At 39.0% G+C, this 20,121-nt stretch overlaps 1 protein-coding gene across 6 annotated transcripts in view; it reads right to left on the reverse strand.

Moving 5' to 3' along the window:
* Positions 1–20,121, reverse strand: part of DIP2B (disco interacting protein 2 homolog B) — a 209,928-nt gene that overhangs the window by 50,159 nt on the left and 139,648 nt on the right. For 2 of the 6 annotated variants that reach the window (XM_046663499.1, XM_046663474.1), the window contains exons 5-12: positions 15,095–15,307; positions 12,239–12,394; positions 11,625–11,744; positions 8,150–8,347; positions 6,519–6,610; positions 4,707–4,817; positions 3,293–3,416; positions 2,582–2,691 (exon numbers count right to left, since the gene is read on the reverse strand). In XM_046663499.1, the coding sequence (XP_046519455.1) occupies positions 2,582–2,691; positions 3,293–3,416; positions 4,707–4,817; positions 6,519–6,610; positions 8,150–8,347; positions 11,625–11,744; positions 12,239–12,394; positions 15,095–15,307 (1,124 nt within the window). Of the gene's footprint in view, positions 1–2,581; positions 2,692–3,292; positions 3,417–4,706; positions 4,818–6,518; positions 6,611–8,149; positions 8,348–11,621; positions 11,745–12,238; positions 12,395–15,094; positions 15,308–20,121 lie in introns of all 6 variants that reach the window. The other 4 variants (XM_046663491.1, XM_046663467.1, XM_046663483.1 and 1 more) reach the window with 3 other exon arrangements.

The raw sequence follows: 20,121 nt of genomic DNA on the forward strand, positions 1-20,121 counted from the left end.
GGAATGACAAAGCTCAAAAAAGCAGGTGTGAACAATTCTTAAAAGTTTAATTAGTCGTCAGTGTGAAGTGGCTGCTAAAGAAGCTAAAACAAATATGTGACATGAGCTGCATTAATAGAAGCACGGTATCAAAGACACGGTGCGCCCAGCACTGCAGTCAAAGGTGCGAAAGACGGGGTCCCTGTCTGCCAGAAGCTCCCAGTTTGGGAGGGGGGGAGACCTACATATGGCTTATTTACTCCTGCAAATCAATCAACTATAGTTTTGTTCTCACTTCAATGCTCCATTTAAGTTGCTTTTACCAAGATCAGTAACTTTTTGACTGTTAAATTAAAAGGACACATCGCATACTTGGTTTTATCAGACCTTTCTGTAACATCTTCTTTTCTTTTTTTTTTTTTTGAGGAAGATTAGCCCTGAGCTAACTGCTGCCAATCCTCCTCTTTTTGCTGAGGAAGACTGGCCCTGAGCTAACATCCGTGCCCATCTTCCTCCACTTTATGTGTGGGACGCCTACCACAGCATGGCTTGCCAAGCGGTGCCATGTCCGCACCCGGGATCCGAACCGGCGAACCCCAGGCCGCCAAAGCAGAACGTGCACACTTAACCGCTGTGCCACCGGGCCGGCCCCAACATCTTTTCTTAACGCTTCTCCTTTCCCAGCTTTTGTGATACTCTTCTCTCCTATTCCTATTCTCTTTCCCCCGTCTCTTTCCCCTCCACTTTCTCTGCCCATCTCTTAAATGTTGGCTGGCATTCCCTAAAAGTTGTGTTGTTCTTCCTCTTCTCCATTCACTTTATCCAATCAGGGTACCACATTCCTGATGACTCCTAATTCTCTATCTCCAACCCAGACCTCTCTCCAGAGATCCAGATTCACAGTCAACTGTTCACCTTGGGTGACCCATAGTTCTGTGAAACCCAATGTATCCAACACTGACTTCACCCCCACCCCTCACCCACGAAAACATCTCTTGCTGTATTTTCTGTCTTAGTGAAGGATGCTGCCATCTGCCCCAGATGCCCAAGTCAGAAACCTGAGAGTCTTTCTTGCCTCCTCCCTCTCCAGAGTCAGTCACCAAGTCCTGCCTCTTCTACTTCTTTACTGTCTCTCAACTCCATCTACTTTCTCTAGCCCCATCACCACGAGCTTGGGCAGCTGGGATAACTGTAAAAGCTGGTCTCCCTGTTTCCCTTCTTAACCTCAACCAAACCAGATAAATCTTTAACAACATATTTATTCTTAGCACCCTTTAAGAGCTCCCCATTGCCCACAGGATACTTTAAACTCATGAGCAATGTCCTGTGGGTAGTAAGAGGGTTCCAAGTGAAAACTGCAAGTTAATTCAGAACAGCAGAAGCCTAGAAATGGCCCCAGAGGGCAGTAGTTTCACACGAGGCTGGAGGGCTAAGCACCTCTGCTTAATCCACATAATAAAGGGCCCTTCACCTTTTAGGAAGAACCAATAAAGAAGACTGAAAGGAGTGGTCAGCTGGCAGGAGAACTGAGAGCAGTCAGGGAAGCCGGGGAGCAGTTTGAAGGAGGATGGAGCGATACCCATGTCACCACTGAGAGATGATACGGACTGAGAGTTGATCCCTAAACTTGCTATTTTAATCACCTATTTACTTGTTCTGTCATTTAAACATACTCAGATCTCTTCCATCTTTCAAAGCAATCCTTGCATTCAACATTACCACATCACCTCTCAAAGCTACTGCCCGCTCTCTTCCCTCTTACAGCCAAAGTTATCACCAGAGGGCTCAAGGATGGGTGGAGTTTTTCCCCAAACCTTTTAAAAAAAAATTTATTGATTTGTTTATTCATGAATTTAGCAAACAGTTGGTGAGCATTTACTAATATGTCTCAAGCAGCATGCAGAGTAATCAAGAGCACAGCTTTGAGAGTGAAAGAAGTATGAGTTTGAGTCCCAGCTCTGCCATTTCTGAGTCATATGAGCTTTGGTTGGTTATTCAAGTTCGTTCAAGTCTCACCTATAACACAGGACAGGTTTAATAACAGCCCCACCTCACAGGGTACTTGTGAGGCTTGACTGAGATGATGCATTTAAAGCACTTAGCCTGGTGTCTGGGATGCGGCAGGACTGAATCCCTCAACCGCAACATGTTATCAGTCAGTCAAGTTCCTACACTACCCTCCAATACCAAACCCTCTAGCCGTCTGTTTCTTCCTGCTCTTTATCTTCTGTTAAATTTGTTCAAGGACAGTTCTCTTCCCTCCTCATTTCTCCAGTCTCTTGCTTCCCACCCGCTCCCCTGAAAGCAGCAGAGAAACATCTCTGCCAGTAAATCATTTCTTAAACCTTTGTACTTTAAGTCTTTTGTAACTTTCTTACATGGCAAGGATCAATTTCTTTGCAGCCTTTGCCCTGAATGTGTATTGCTGTTAAAAATAATTAGAATAGAATGTCCACCACAAGGCATCTTCTAAGCCAAAAGATGGAAATCTAACAAGCCAGGAGGAACTTCTAACATGAACACTGCAAAAAGTTTAAAATTTTGAGATAGCAACTGAAGCCAAAGAAAAGGCCAGAATGCATGTTCTCGTCTCAGGACTTACCTCTATGTACGCTGGTTCTGTCCCAGCAGGTGAGATGTGGGGCTGCCAGTCCTTAGGTGGCTTGGAAAGGTACTTGGAATCTGTTACAACCCATTTGAGCCGAGGCCAACCTTAATCAAACCCAAAATAAAAATTGAATTGCCTAAGCCATGAGGGAAGAAGTTCACAGTGATTTGGTCATTTTAAATATCAAGAGACCAAATCAAGGTTACTTTATAATCAGTAAAATATTTTTATTAATTTTTAGTGATAAATCACCAGACAATTATACCTTCTTTCAAAAGTAACATCTTTCCACATGCTAATTCCAGGCCTTGACATTACCTCGACAATTGGGAGGTCCATTTGGCAGTGGAAGTCCACTGAGGTTAGTGGTCTATCCTCTGTCTCTACATGTAGCATTTAGCTTTAGTGAACAGAGTGGTAGCTTTTTCCAACCATCAGCATAAAGGTTAAGGGTGTGGGCTGTGGCATCAGATTTGGGTTCAAATCGCTGCTCTGCCATTTATTAGCTGTGACTTTGGGCAAGTTACTTAACCTCTCTGTGCCTCAGTTTCCTCACCTGTAAAACGGGGCTAATAATGGTACCTACTTCATAAGATTGTGAGAATTAAATAAGAAAATGTATGTTACTTAGCTATTATTAAATTAAAACACTAAACCACTCAGCTTTAACTTTTAACTAAGAATTCAGGTACAAATATCACTAACCTTTAAACTGTACAATTTCTCCATTCTGGGTTTTTGGCAGCCCCTTTAGACAAACTTCGCTGGTAAGAGCTAAGGCAACACCACAGCTTCCTAGCAAGAAGCCAATCTGCTGCCCTCCAGCATCCTGCGGAGAAAAGATAACGAGCGCGGTCGGGGAGCGAACGTGACACACCCATGCCCAGACTGTAACACTTCAGAATGCTCTGGCACTCATGTGATAACATTCATGAAATCCCACTGATATCTGGCAATTGTCAAAATCCAGTGACAATATATGTTCTTCCAAATACTTTCTACAATACAATGATTTCCTGAGTGCAAATCAAATATTTTATTAATCCGACATTACTAATGACAAATTCTACCAGCCAAATGTAACCATTTTATTCAAAGGTCAGCAATGCTTCTCTTTTAGATTAACTTCAGGCAAATGAAATAAATGCTACATGGTTACACGGTCTTGATCTAGCCAAACTCCCAATTCAAAAGCAAAGCAATTCAGGTCAAACCAAAATAAATAATGTAAATGGACACCAAACGTCCAAATTTACAATGAAAGTTATACCCAAATCCATATCTCTTTATTATCCTATTTTAAAGGAAGTAGATTTAAGCTTCACAACAACAGCAGAGAAAACAAAAGATATAGTCTAAAGTATTTCCATTAAAATATCATCTTAAAAGTATCATTATGAAACCACACAAATACTGCCAACTTAATACTTTCAGAACAACCCTATGATTTTCCGACCAATCTAAACACACTCTATCCTATCAACTAGAGTTTCAGGGATGTCAACGTTTTTTATTCCTTTCTTAAAATTTTTTTCTTGTAAATCCATAGTCTCCACCATATTCATCTTTATCATCAACTCTCAATAATGTAACTGCATGAGAAGATTAGGGTCAAACAGATCACAGAGAAATCAGTTAAACTTGGAAATTTGTTACATACTCTTCAATTTAGCAGAGCTGATGTGTTCTCAAAGTGAAATCCTACACCTAGAGTAGCAACACACCAAGAGAGAATGGAAATCCTTGGGCATATGATACAGCTAAAGGAAATCCCTTCACAAAAAGGTCTCCCCGATCATAAATGTGGATTATCTATAGTCTCTGAAGCAAGAGTGGTACTCTTTATAAATGGTAATTGTTGAAAAGTCAATTATGTCCCCATGATTTTTAAGTGATAGATAATACTATAAAAATTCTGAGTTGAAAACGTTATTTTCATAAAACTTATAACTATCAATAAATAATTTTTCTACAACTTTCATGTTTTTAGAAAGTGAAACTGAGTGCTTAAGAAAATGGTCAGTCTGTTTCTAATGTCGTGACCAAGTCATTCGATCCAAGAACCCGACGCCCACCATGTCACATCAGGCTACATTCCTCTTAAATTTAGCAATGTTACCTTTCTGGTAAGAGGTACCTCTATAGGCACTGGGATCACTTCTGCCAGGAGACATCCATAAAAAGCCACCATAAACATGACCGGATCATTGTTGGGGTAAACCAGGGCTACCTAAAATGCATAATGACATTCAGTAACAGAGGAATAAAAACAGACTAACACGTGCAATGTCACACCCTAAGATATACATATATGTTATATACAACATTTATCAGGAACACAATAAATCAAACTATTTAATAGCCAAAAGGAAATTAAGTTATTGAGAAGGATTCGCAAATCTAAAAAGATCTCCGTCATTTCCATAATTATATTAGACACATTTTAGGAACTATAATGTAAATCATCATCAAATAAAGAATTTTTCAACCATTCTATTGGTGATTTAGCAGTGAATAACTCACCTTAAGTAGTAAGTTAATTACTTGTGAAACCCAAGGCAGTTTACTGCAGTGCAGGGCTAACACAGTAAAATAAATGTAAGGAATCTCTCTAGACAGACCAGCATATTAAAGAATAAGCCTTACATCTCTCAGAGAGAACCTACAAGCACTGATTGACTCGATCACCACTTTAGAGCCAGCCTAAAGCTTCTTACTCTTTAACAAATTCATTGCATTAATCCTTACTCACTTAACCAACAATGCAAGTATTCTAAGCATGAAGGCATTTGTAATAGGTATAAACAAAATGGCAGAAACCACTACGGATATAAAGTTAATTCACTTACAAAAGATAAACAGTGAAACTCCTATAATACATTCAAACCTGTGATCTCAATCTGCAATGCATCCACAGGGATAACCGACTCTTAATTTATTCAAGGAATGCAAAAACACAGAAGTCACTATCATTGTGGAGTTTGTTACTTGGCTTGGATGTTCATAGATTAACATTTGAAACTTAATTATGTCACCAGACTCTTATTTTCCCTTCTTTTGCTTTCAAATTCTCTTAACTCACTCTCAAGATAAGTTCAATTCTGAAACTTCTAGAGGTCTAAGAAAATACTAATTCCATAAGATATTTAAACAACCCATTTCCTCCCTGCACAAGTGTCCACGTTGTTAGGAAGACACAAAGTTACCGTCTTAGGGTCCGTGAGGATTAGGAAACACTCAGGTGTCACATTTATAAGTGGAAGCCATACTTTAGATGCTCTTTGCCACAAGGCAAAAGTATTTTCAAAAGGCTAGTTTAGGAGATTCTGTAATTATTAGCCTACTAAAAAGAATTCTGCTGCGTAGTCAATGTATCATTCTACAAATTCCAAATGAAAAGGAATGTTTGATGGTAAGAAGTAATCATATTTAGAAAGTCATTAATAGGAAAAAACCTTCAAAAATTAAAAAAAATGTAAATGTCACCTCCGATTAAAGAAGAAATTAAATGATGTCAACTTGTTTCTTCTTAGAATTCTAGTAACATGAGTCTCCCTCCCTTTCTACATAGAACCACAGGAAATTGTTTTAAATTTTATTTTTAAAGAAAAAAATCAAAGAGCAAAATTTACTGCTACTTTTATCTAAATATTGAAATACTTATTTCCAGAAAGGCTTAGGATTCTCTCTTTTTATTAGCACCTCAAGAGTTTATTGATTAGCAGCTACAGAAAGGGACATGTGAATTTCCTTCAAGCTATGAATGCAAGAATTATCACCCGGCATTGGGCTAACCTGGACTGGAATCAAATCATTTCCATTTTCTAAGAACTAGACTTACATAAATTGTGCTGTTGCACATTAAAAATCCAGAATGTGCATATTAGAAAACAATAAAACATCACCTCCCTAAAACCAAAAAACCAATTACCCTGTCTCCAGATTTTAATACAGGTTCATTCTTGGTCCCTAGCTTATTAAGCAGTGTATAGGCCAACTTTAAACTTCTGCTCCACAGCTTCCCTGGAAAAAGAAAAGAAAAGCGTCATATAGAAAAACAGGCCTACCTCAGAGAGAAGGTATTCAGTTCATCAGCACATTTAATAGGACAATGGCCACTGCTAAATGACACAGACAAGCACAACCCCAACACACAGAGCCCCCCCCAACACGCTTTATATTCCCTCTAGTTTAGGCAAACCAGTCATGCCGCCAAACAAAAAGAATGTCACCGGAAGCTCACTCTGGTTTAAATAATATTTCAAATTCCTTTCTGAAGTAATCTGAGTATCTTCAGAAATAATTTGATGTGAACTGATCACATTAAAAGGGAAAGAATTTTTTATCACAGGACTGAAAATCAGACTATTTCTGTTATAAGCTTTTTCTGAAGAACCACTTACACGTATGGTATTAGATACTTGAAGGAACCACAAAGTGAAAGGAGGACTCAAATGATTAAGCATCCCGTACCACTGTATTTCAGTGAAAACAGACGACAAAATGAAAACTATGTGAAACGTGGATATTCTCATAGATGTTAAATAAACACATAAAGATTTGGCCAGCTGACTGCTTTCTTTAAGAGTTACATGGATGAAATTAATATACAGCTTCTGAAATGAATGCTAAAAACTATTTTGGGGGAAAAACCCTATTCTTCCCCTCTTCTCGCTCCCTCCCACCAACCACCCTTAGACATTCTCATTTTAGATCATGAAGAAAGTGAAAGAGAAATCATGTTATTTTGAACAGATATGTTTTACATACAACTCATCCAGAGGGGCATCTAAGTTTTAAACTCACGTCAATCTGCAAAACTCCTTTAAATATCTATTTTTCCTCTTAAAATTAGTCTATATCTAGGTCTATGGACAACATGTTCCACTTGTGAAGGGAAAAAGGAATCTGTTTGAATCAACTAGTACAAAATCTCACCTTGTTATTTAAAAAATGAAAAATAAAGTTATTTTTAAAAGAATTTACAAAAGAAACATAAGTTGCTTTAAAAAGTTATTTTAAAAAGAAAAATAAAAACTTTAGCTGGGATGCAAAACTAAATGGAAAAGTACTGATTCCTTGATCATTATAGAATTTTGTGCCTGTTACAAGCAAGAGGCAGGATGAAGTAAATGACAAGGATCTATACAGTAATCAATTTCAATGTTTAGATAAAACTATCTGATGTTTACCATACACCATTAATCTGCCCAATTGTCTTCCTAATCCTCTTCTAATGTTAAAACATGAGTGGATCTACAAAGTCTCTTTCTTTTTTTTGCTCTTTTAAATATTAGCTGGTTTGTAAATGTCACTTTAGCAAATGAAAATATTTGGCGAACAGCTGTACTTTTAGAACTTAAGATCTTTTAGACCCACAACTAAAACATACAACTATATACTAGGGGGATCTGGGGAGAAAAAAGCAGGGAAAAAAAAAGATCTTTTAAATTGTTTTTTTACACAACGATGTTTTACTAAACATCAAGATAAAAACACTCCCCACGATAATCTGAGGAATTATTAGGAGAAAAGGAAGGAGCTGGCGTCTTGTAAACTCACCATATGTAAGCGTGTACACTGGTTTCCCGGTCACGTCCAGGGCGGTCAGACAGGGGCACTTGGCTTGAGTCGTGCCCCAGCGCTGCAGGGCAGACTCAAGAGCAGGAGGCCAGTTACAGATGACTCCTAAGGGCTCTCCCTTCACTGGGGTCATCTGCCGTCCCTCAGGCTTGGGCTGGTTGGGGTCTGGCTGAGGTACTGCATCAAAAAAACCCCAATAGGTTATGAAAATAAGATCTGAAAGAAGTACAAACACCAACTAACACAACGTAGGTCTCCACTCGCAAATATATTTCCCCTTTCGCTTCACCTTTATCTGGTTTAAACTCACTCTGAGAAAAGAAAAAATATTGTTAGAAATGGTAATCCACAAACTGGGCTTTAATTCACTTCCCCCACACAATTGTAAAATCATATTTAATGTATTTTCCACAACAAATCCTGACCGTGACAAAGCAAATCACTGAACATGCAGAAAAGCACAAAGTATAAACTTCCTTTCAGCAATTTTATAATTTTTAGTAAACTTGTTTCTAATTCTTTGTGTCCAACGTTAGAGAGCTGGGTTCCACTTCACCAGGTTATGTTTAACGAAAAAGCATTGGGGCCAGCCTGTGGCCGAGTGGTTAAGTTTGCGCCTCCGCTTCGGGAGCCCAGGGTTTCACCGGTTCAGATCCCGGGCGCGGACATGGCACCGCTCGTCAGACCATGCTGAAGCGGCGTCCCACACAGCACAACCAGAGGCACTCACAACTAGAATATACAACTATGCACTGGGGGGCTTTGGGGAGAAGAAAAAAAAAAAAGATTGGCAACACTTGTTAGCTCAGGTGCCAATCTCTTAAAAAAAAAAAAAAAAAAAAAGAGAAAAAAGAAAATGCACTGACCTGCTGAGTCAGAAAACAGAAGTTTACATTCACTTTTTACTAGTTTGACCTCAGGCAAACTGACTTATCTGAGCCTCATTTTTTCTCATCTTTAAAATGGGGACAGTAACAGTTATACCACAGCGTCATTATTAGACTCAAACAGATAACGGCCATGAACAACATGTTCCTTCCACGTCTCCGCACCTTCGCACACATCTCATATGGCCAATCCCTCTGCCTCCTGGTAAACTCATACTCATCCTTCTCAGGATTCAGCTCAGACAGCACGCTCCTTGGGAAGCTGTCCCTGGCCATTCCTTCCTCAGTGCTCCCACACTACATGGCAGTCCACCCTTATTAAAGCACTGAGGACCCCCAAGAGCTTCTACTACTGAGCAAGTTTTCCCTCCCCCAAGACTGACAGCTTTTTGAGGGAAGGCATGCTTCTTATTCCTCTTATGGCCTAGAGTCCTAACACATAATGGTTGCTCAATAAATATTAATTAAATTGAACTGAATTTGGGAGAGAAAATAAAACACTAGATTATTACCACGGTCATTTTTACAATAAAAAAGTATTATTCAAATAATAAAAAGCAAACAAACCCTACATTTTCATAGAAGGAAAGATAATTTACACATGGAACAAAAAGTCAAGTATTTACTGAGTGCCAATTACGTGCACAGGATGTGACAAACATTGAGAAAATAAACGTTGCACATATCATGCCTTGAACCAACATTTATTGCAGTGATAATGGTAGGTGCAAGGAGTGCAGAGTCCATGCCCTCCAGGAGTGTCTAGAGTGCAATGGGGTCATGGACTCACACGCAGAGCTAAGTAAACACGAGCAGTGCACGACAGGAACATGTATAGAGAGGGCAGAAGAGAGCCACAGCGCCCAGCTTAGGGGATGCGGCCCCCCACCTGGAGGAGGTAATGCCTGAGCTGAGTCTTAAAGGAAGAGTAGGAACCAGCCAGGTGAAGAGGAGATGAGAGAAGAGGCACAGGAGGGAGAATGGACAGAATGAGCAACAACTATCAGATGGGAAAGTGAAATATGAAATAAACTGTGTTTTATAGTTCAATTTAATGACAGATTTGGGAAACTTAAAATGTCTTGATTCATTTTCTACTGACATAAAACTAATGAAATGTTTCACTTCCCAATTCACCGCCCTAGGTAAATAACATTTCAGCTGCCCTTCTACTTTGCATATTCTCAGACTTAAACACCAGATGAAGTAAGAAAATAAACATGGTTAACTCTAAATAGTTTTGTTTGTACACGCAGACTGTATATACGGTAGGCACAGTCTTCCGGTCATAGAAGTCTGTACATTACGGCCATCCACTAGGCCTCAGTGCAGACCCTAGGGCCTATTCTTTCAGTCTTCCAAACACATACAGGTATTTTTCTTTTCTAAAGGCAATCATTATGCAAATAAACAATTGTTGCCTATTTATAATTAGCGGAAAGCTGTTAGCTCTATTCTGCCAATGAAAACTGTTCAAGTATGATTCCTATTAACCCCTGACGTTCATTTGCCTGGCCAATACACAGTGCTAAAAAGACTGGAGAGGCTATTACTGGCATGAGCATCTTGAACATCAGTGCATCAAGATGTCCATAGTTCAGTGAGGCTAGTGACTCCTAAAGAAACAGAAATTCACCTTAATCTCATACATCAGGCTGCTTGTTGCTTCCTGCTGCACAAAGTGGGCTAAGACTGGTCTACTATGGTGCCTAGTTCCATTAACAGGTCTGATGTGATCAAAGCTTACTATTAGTTCTTTTGACAAAAGCATTTGGTAGGTAGGTCTACCCATCACCTAGCTTCAGTAACTATCCAACGGCCAACCTCGTTTCATCTATACTCCCAAGCATTCCCCTTCCAATGCTACCTATTAAATTCTAGACATCATATGATTTCATCTACAAATATCTTTTTAAATTATTGAATGAATAAATCACTGACTATTACCACTTCTTCTATGAAGCCTTCCCTAACCACAGAGATGGAACTGATTTCCTCCTTTCTCTAAACTGCCTATACGAGTTGATACATATTTATTGGCTAAGCTCAGTTTTCATTTGTATATAGCTTAGCACTGTTCTAAACCGTAAACATGAAGGAAGAAGGAAGTGACTGACTTTTCACCATCCACCAGGTCATCTTGTAGAAAGCAGACATATATATGTGCTGACTGGCTGATTTAATGAAAGGACTATGTTACATCAAAAAAGATTGGGCAAACTTTTGAAGTTGAATACGACATCTGTATTCTAGGATAACACCAAATATAGATAATCAAAAAAATGACGTATTTGGGAAAGTTCCTAATTTCAAAGAGCATATTTCAAAGGATAGTTCTATGTTCCATAGTTATCTCTTTGCCTTTCTCTCCCCTCCATCCCTCCTTATTTTTCATCTGAGACCCAAAACATAAATGATCCTTAGGGAAAAAAGAGCAGAGAACTATGAACTCTTTCAACCAAAACCAATGCCTTGTTCATCCTTAAATCCTACAGTATCTTACGTGTAGTAAGTGCTCAGAAAATGTTTGCTTAAGGAACATATGTTTTTGGTATTATTACTACTACCTTCCACAATTTCTTCAGAGTCATCCACAAAAAATTCCTTTAAGGGAGGCCTTTTGGGTCGTTTCAGAGTGTTGAGAAGCTGCTGGATTTTTGTGGATACTCTGCTATTGACAGGAACACCTATAAGGGAAAAAATGGTAAGTCAAAATTAATTCATTTTGGGGATACTTCAGTTCCTCAATTCTCTTAGGAGCTTTTATTTCTCATAATATTTGGTCTTTGCCCACAGTCTCATTCTATTTCAACTGGGCCAAACAGGTACAAATATGTACATAATAAGTTTTACAACAATAGAGAACAACTATGGCACTACTATTAATACATTGCTTACAGATTTCATCTAATCTCCCTTTTCTCTTACAGCATCCTTTTCTTTTTCCATACTTATTTCTTTGCTCAAAGTATCTTTTGAAAGTACAGACTGAGTGTGAACGAGTGTCAGTGCTGCCACAGTGCAGACTGCTGAAAAGAGGGCATTCGAGATGACTTACGTTAGAGGGCCCACTGCAGCGGAGTTCTGTAGCTGCTGGACCGGTCAGGCACTACTATTTATAATGTGAATTGTTCCAGTTTAACTAATATTCCCTATTTAGCTACCAAAAAGAACTCCCTACCATCAGCTGTATCCATAAGGCTGGACCTGTTGGACCCTTTGTGCATGCCTTTAACTATCCCCGAGGCGGGCAGATCAATATTTGCTGGGCGTATTGAGGAAGATGATGATGAAGAGGAGGTAGTTGTAGTGACGTCAGGGGGAGCAGAGAAATTCTCTAAGAGGGGAGAAAACAAAATTTAGAATTATATTACATTAGCAGTAAAAATAAGAACCTTCACATCTTTTCTTGTTTTTTTTTTTAACAAGGAAGAAAACTACATAACTCAGGCATTCACTCTTGTCAATCTTTTAAATCAAATTCTACTAGCAAGATATAATGAGAGAGCAAGAGGTTAAGCCAGGGCATATCAGCTTTCCAAAATTATTATTTTCAAGAACTCAGGTAGCCTTAGTAAGATCAAATTACTTATCAAATGTTTCTCAAAAACATTCTTTTCCACACAGAAAGTCTCATAGAAACTCAATGTTATAAAAATAATCATAATAAAATAAAAATTGCAACTGGCTTCCAAATTAAACCAAAGTGAGTATCATCAGAATGGCTACAAATATTCCAGTCTCTTGAGCATTTCTTCATGTCTGTGTTGATTTATCTATAATGTTTCCTTTTCCATTGAAGATTTCCACTGGGAGTGGGTCAGATCGCTCAAGTTCCCAGATGAAGAAAACCAGATAAAGTCCACTTCTAGTTTTTATAAAATAACCCAGAGGTCACTTGGATCTCCCTGACAGACAAGGTTCTTCCCTAGTTCTAAGCAGGATGAAATAGTGTTGCTGTACTCTGCTTCAAGTAGAGATTCTTAATATAAGGAAACTGAATGGTATAAGTTGGAAGAGAGCCATTCAACAGGGATGTGTTACAAAAAAGTCAGAAGAAGAAAACATTTGGGGAAGTAAGAAAAAGAAAATTAGAGGAAATAAAATATACGACTCACAAGAATAATGAAAAGCCACTCAAAACTAAAAAGGAAAAAATCATAATGTAAACCATTTCTAAAATCAATTTGGGAGTAAGGTCTCTATGCCTCAAAAGTCTGTAATTACTAGTTTAATAATTTTGAAGGTTTTAAATATACTAGCACAAGCATACTACAGTATCTCCTTTCTGTAGGATAATGTGGTAACAAAGCATTAAAAACAGACATTTTTATTTGACCCAGTAATTCCACTTACAGGAATACATCCTAAGAAAATAATCAGACAAATGCACAAAGTTGTGTGTTCAAGGATGTTCATTCCAGCAGTCTTACGATAGTAAAAACTGGATACTACTTAAATGTCCAAAATAGGGAAATGGCTAAATAAACCAGGACACAACCATACAGTGGGATATTCTGAAACCATAAAAACAAGAGTATAATTGTATATTAACAATATAAAAGATGTTTGTGACACATTGCTAAGAAAAGCAGGTTGTGAACATTATGTTTAATACAATTTCATTTTTGTAAAAACAAAACCCAAACCCTACACATTTATATCCAAATAAAGTCTAGAAGGATATATACTAAAGTGATGACACCAAAATGTTATCCATGGGAAGTGAATTTATAAATTATTTTTCTTTTATCTGTATTTTCAAATTTTTCTATTAGAAACATGAATTACTTCTGATAGCGCAAACATCCAAAAGGCAGTAACATTGGATAAAATGGTTCTGTGAGTGCCTGAACCAGTAACTTTCCACAGAGTAGTAGAAGCAATAGAAAAATATGAAGTCAGATGAAATCACCCTGTTAACAAAAATTCAGATGAAGTTAACTGGGCATCGTCAGGACAATATTTTTAACAAGTGAAATTGCTTTCTTTCAGACAAATGTAGAAATAAAACCTGCCCTAACCCAGGCTGTGTGGCTTCCCCTCCCACAGAAGAGGTGGTGAGCGGGCTCATCTAACTGCCTGCGGAGGTTCAGTGAATCACAGGGCAGAGCTAAGAGTGCAGGACAAGCCATCAGCTGTTGGCACTTGGCTTTTTAATGAGGGCAATCATACTCTCAAGATAGCTACTTTCTTTAAAAATTACAGGCTGGAATTGAAAATTTTCTGAGTTCTTCTTTTCAGAAGTCAATTAATAGAATAAAGAGAGATATATATAAGGTGATACAGAAAGGTCACTGATATGAAAACTAAGACACCAAATGTCACAGACACATGATGCTTATGCATCACCTTGTGCAGTGTGCACCAACTAGTGAAGCAGAAGCAGAGGTCTGAGCTGTATATTTATCTGCAGACGTCACAAACTCTTAAAACACAGACACACACAAACATAAAGCAGAGCCAAGCAAAAGCTACACTCCACACAGAAGCATCGGCAGCACAAGGCAGCTCACAGACAACCAACATCCTCAGCCTGCACACTCCCGTTGTAGCAGTAACACAGCAGCAAGGACAATAAATCCAGTCTTTACGCTAAAGACAAAAAGGCCTCACTGATTTTTGTCTTAGTGCAGAATTTGCCTGAGTTTAATGTTTTTTGTTTGAGAGAATGGAGACAACAATCCTGGGAAAATCTAAGATGTTACATATTTTAACATCTTTTAACACATGGACTATTTCTCAACAGGGATAAACCCACGCTAAGACTGGTGTTATATCTTGCAGCTTGAGTATTGCTTACGGAAATAGCTATGGCTTCAGGTGGGCAATACTATGCACCAATAGTGCAGATGGTATCTATCACTCCAAATGTATTCCTGGTGTTTCCTTCACTGCTTTATTAACTGTCGTGTTCTTTCTGATTCTATTTTTTAAAGCCACTCTGAAAAACCTAATACAAATCATCAACTGTTTCCTGGATACTGGGGGCCGAATGGAACACAATTTGGGCTTCTTGGGTAGATTCAGCTCCTACCTATTCGAGTATTGGCAAATACATCAGCTAGAGACCCACTGGTTCCTTTGACCTCTCCATGGGACAGCGTAGAAGATGCAGATGAAGAAGTGGACGATCCCTGAATTGAACGGTTGATCCAGGACTCAGCATTCTGTAAGCTCTGTTGCAAGGCAGCAGAGAGCGCAGCTTGGCGTCTCAGAGAGCCCTCATCCTCAGAGGCCGAAGACGTGTCTGTGTGGAATTAGAAAAAAAGAAGTTCTCGATCCTGCCTAGAACAGAGACCTTTCAGTTCTTGCTCATTGGTCACACATTCAATTCTGACAGCAGCAAAACATTCACATTCTTAAGGCAGATTAATATGTAAGGTTTCTCAAGAATCTCAAAGAAAGGTCTATAGACCAAAACCTGCAAAAATAAGACAGCTGAAATCTACAGGTAATTTTAACTTCTTTTAAAAAACCCCTTTTAGAACATTTAAACTTCATTCGCTGTTTTTCTGTTCTGAGCTTAATTAGTATCTAAATTCTTCTGGCTTATCTACTTATGTTCAAATAATACTGTAGTGCTTATATATCTCCTCAATCTCTTAATTAGAGAATCTTATGATAGGCTGCTACACTAATTTTGACAAGTACGTATTAATTGGTGTCTACTTAAAAGGAAATGATCTTGATAGGGAAATATAAAAATTTATTTTTGTTAACAACTTAAGTGCCAAACAGTGAGCTAGGTGCTAGAGAACTGATGCAGACTGAGAGACAGGGCTTGGCCTAGAGGCATTCATGGTTTTGGTGGAAAAGCCAGCTAATCACAGGGCACAGGTGAGCTTTCCAAACATGACAGGAGAGGGCACAGATCTGTATTATTCTCCTTAATTCTCAGACGGAGAAGAACTGTGAGAAATTCACTAATGTCTGTATTTAGCCTGGCTCTGACTTAGGAAAATAAGGCCTAAGTTGGAAAAGCATGTTGAAAAAAATAAAAAAACAGAAGTTCAACCAAATATAGGAGAGCCAGGGGGAGCAGAAGTCAAGAACTTATTCCAGGACTCTAAGCTTACAAGGCATATAAATTGAAGGGGCATTTGGTCTGAGGTGAGACAAACCCTTCTAAATGTTGGGGATTATAAATTATGACCTGTGGATTAAATTTCATTCATTTTTTTTAAAATCAACTATTCTGTGGTTAGTCCTGCCAACACCTTCCTCTAACTCAGGTGAAACTGTAGGTCCATGTTCTACTTTGGTTCAGAGAGCAAGAGATAACTAACAGGGCTAGAACACTGCTAGTGCTGACAACGGAAACCTGAACTACAAAAGATAAATTTAATCTAGAAGTCAAATTCTGCAGGTCCAGAGTAAGAGAGAAAATTAAAATAATGACTATATCCTTGCTTCCTGCTCTGGGCTACCTCCAACTTATTATCTCATAATGAAGGAGATCTGAGGCCCAAGACGGACTGTTTTTGATTTTTTTACAATGTACTACGTAACTACAATATGTGCTGGGAACTATGTCAGGTTCCGGGGAATCTGAGATGTGTGAGATCTTATGAGACAGTTAAGTGCCCTAAAACCTTACAGTCTAGTATAGGAGGCACACAGCTCCACAGACTGTTTCAAAGAATGCAACAGATGCTAAGAAACAGGATAGCAAAGGCTTTCACAGGAGGAGGGGCACCCATATCAGTCCGGGATTTCAAGTATTTCTATTTAAATGGAGCAAAGACTTTGAGGAGGCAAGGGGCAAAAGATGAAGCTGGAGAGGTAAACAGTGACCCAGGCTGCAAAGGATAAATGGACGAGGTTCTTTAAAGGAGAAAGAGAGCTATAAGGCAAAAGAATGGTGACCAAAGGAAAATATGGAGAAAGAAAAGCAACAGCACCTGTAACCTTTTACTTAAGGAAAGTGTCTTGCATAATTTCCAGAAATTATATTAACATTTCAACTGTATCTTGAGAGGCAGAAACTTCTGTTCTTGCCAACTCACTAAAGAAAAGGGGGCAGGTGGGGAGGCATGGGACAGATGAATCTGAACCTAAGAATAAAGTATTTTCAGGGTAACACACTTCAGGACCCCACAAACTCCAGTGGATTTGCAGGCTGTCTTTATTGCATCATTTATTTTAATCTAAGTCAGTCTAAAGTCAGAATAATCCAATTTTCAAAAGATAGTAAAACCAGTATTTTCATGATTAGGTTTACGGAAAATTGGCTTCATTATGTTTCTACAGCGAATCAATTATGTAATTAGGTGTATTGTTTCAATTCGATTACCTCATTTGCCTGCCAGTCCTCCTCAGAGTGTTTAGTGACTACAATTGCGGGGCAGCTTATCGTACTGGGAAAAACATGGCTTTGGCTTCGTCTTCTGTTGGAACTCTGGGGTCCACGACTTACTAGCTATGTGACTTGGGGATAAAATTACCCATCCGCGAAGGCTATTTGTTCATTGATTCAACAAATACTACCAAGCTCTACACTAGTTGCTAGGAATAAAACGGTGAGCAGGAACACAGTCCCTACTCAATAGGACTTAAGAGTCTTACAGGAGTTCAGGGTAGGCGCCCAAGGAAGTCAGACCTAAACCCAGGCTGGAAGGAGGAATTAGTTATAAGGGACAGAGAGGTGGGGAGAGAGAAGAGTCAGCAGAGGGAACTGCATGTGGGAAAGCTGGGAGGGACAGACAACAAAGCATATCAGAAGATCAAAGACATGAGACTAGCTGAAGCACAGAATGCAAAATTGGTGGTGATGAAAGATGAGGCTGGACAAGTGGACAGCGCTGGGTTGCTAAGAGCCATGTAAGACATGCTAAGGAAGCTCGCCTTTATGCTCACTGCAGCGGGAGACCACGAAACGAGACAAGGTACAGAAAGCACCCCTGGCGGGGCCAGCACACAGCAGTAGGCCAATAAACGTCAGTTGTCCTCTCCTCTCCGAATAACCCACCCTGTGTTGCCTCAAAGACACAAAAGTGTGGTGGGCCAAGCTTACAGCTGACCATGTGTTAAGATCACGTAAACTGTAAGCACTGCTCTGGGACTCTCTCTTTTTAAAAATAAAAATGAGCTCCCTTAAATATTTATATGCTTACTTAGTAGCTTTTTTTTTTTTTAGGTAACTGTCACCCAGGAAATTGCAATAGATTAGTAAAAATTGGGGCAAGATTAAATTAATACAAATAAAGTTAGCATTTTCCCACTGATTCTGCTCTGGGTGAACACAAACTCACAACTGTTACCTAACATAACCAAAGTCCTTGCTAAGCTCTTGTATATGATGAATTCAACGGGTCTATACAACAGAAAACAATTCTGAAAACATGGTTTGCCCTTCAGTTTATAACTTGTGAGATTTTAACACAGCGTCATTTAATACTAATCACCAGAAGCCTAAAATTCATTTATAATCAATTAGAAATCACATAAACAATGAACTTGTTGATTTTAAGGGAAGAAAAGTCCTGAATTTACTAACTTCTTAACTGCTATAGCACTTTTAGACTTCAGCCATGTGTGGAAATGACTTCCCCCTTCTTCATTGCAAATACACTTATTATAACTAAAAAATGTTTATTTAAAAAATTTAAACACCTACCGTATCCACTCTACTCCTGAGAAATGAAAGCATATATCTCTACAAGGACTTGCACATGAATGTTCATAGGAACTTTATTTATAATAGCTAAAAATGGGAAACTACCAAAATGCCCATCCACAACTGAATGGATAAACAAATTGTGGGACATCTATATGATGGAACACTACTCAGCGATAAAAAGGAATGAACTTCTGAGACACACAACAACATGGATGAATCTCAAAATAATTACACTGAGTAAAAGAAGACAAACATCTCTCTACCTCCCCCCAAAAAGAAGTACGACTGTATGATTCCATTTACATAAAATTCTAGAGAATGCAAACTAATATATAGTGATAAAAAACAGATCAGTGGTTACCTCACGGGGATGTGAAGAGGTGGGATTACAAAGGGATTATGAGAAAACTTGGAGAGTGATGGATACGTTCATTATCTTCATTGTGGTGATGGTTTCACAGTTTTACTATGTCAAAACTTAGCAAAGTATATACTTTAAATATGTGCTGTATGTCCATTATAATTCAATAAAGCTGTAAAAAAATAAGCTAATTTAAAAAGAATTGTGGGGGTGAAAACAATGCCTTGGTGAGAGGATGGTAATATCTGAGAGTCAGTCCACACAACCTGAGGGGTACTGGGCAAGTCTGGCAAGTTCCTGGAAAGAAAGTGCCTGCCACGGGGTTTGGGCAGCCAACACCAAAATTAGGCCCAGACACCAACTCAGAACAGCAGGTAAGGCAAGATTCACCTAAAGAAAGATCTCGTCCTAACAACGAGTACAAAATATGTCACCTAAACTAAGCCAGGAAATGGGAGCATCAAAGAACAAATAAAGGAAACAACCACAAGGACACGGAGTGTATGATATTCTGGAGCACATGGAAGAAATGTGTGTGTGTGAGTATGTGTGAGTGTGTGTTTTGGGTCGGTAGGGTGGGAGGGGGTGGTGTCAGGCAGGAAAGTGTCATTTTCTCTTGCATTGGTGGGTTAGGGAATTAAAGAATTCCAGAAATACCTTCAAGAGAGGCAAATGAAGTTTCTCTGTAGGCAAGGAAAAAGTTTGAAGCTTAAGAAGGAAAATCTGTAGAGACCCAAGAAGGGGCAGCCTAGGAGTAACAGCGTATCTAGAAGAGAAGACTAAAAGGTTAGCTCTGGAAGCAGGCCAATCTGACCTTAGCTTGGGCTACAAATTCTGGGCAACTTAAGCTAGCACTAAACCCAACCAGGGTGGGTGCTGATTCACCAGACAAGCCTTATGGAGACTTTCAAGCATCCCACAATAATCCATGTGCACAGAGAGCTGGCTGGGACTGACAACTACCATGCAGAGCCTAACCGGCAGGAGGTCCATGAGTTGCCTGACCATGAACATCCAAACTGGGATGCTCCTGAGAGAAGGGGAACGTGCTATTAATAATTACTGTAGGCTCACTTTACCT

Source organism: Equus quagga, chromosome 1 (assembly GCF_021613505.1).
Source record: "Equus quagga isolate Etosha38 chromosome 1, UCLA_HA_Equagga_1.0, whole genome shotgun sequence".
Classification (NCBI taxonomy): domain Eukaryota; kingdom Metazoa; phylum Chordata; class Mammalia; order Perissodactyla; family Equidae; genus Equus; species Equus quagga.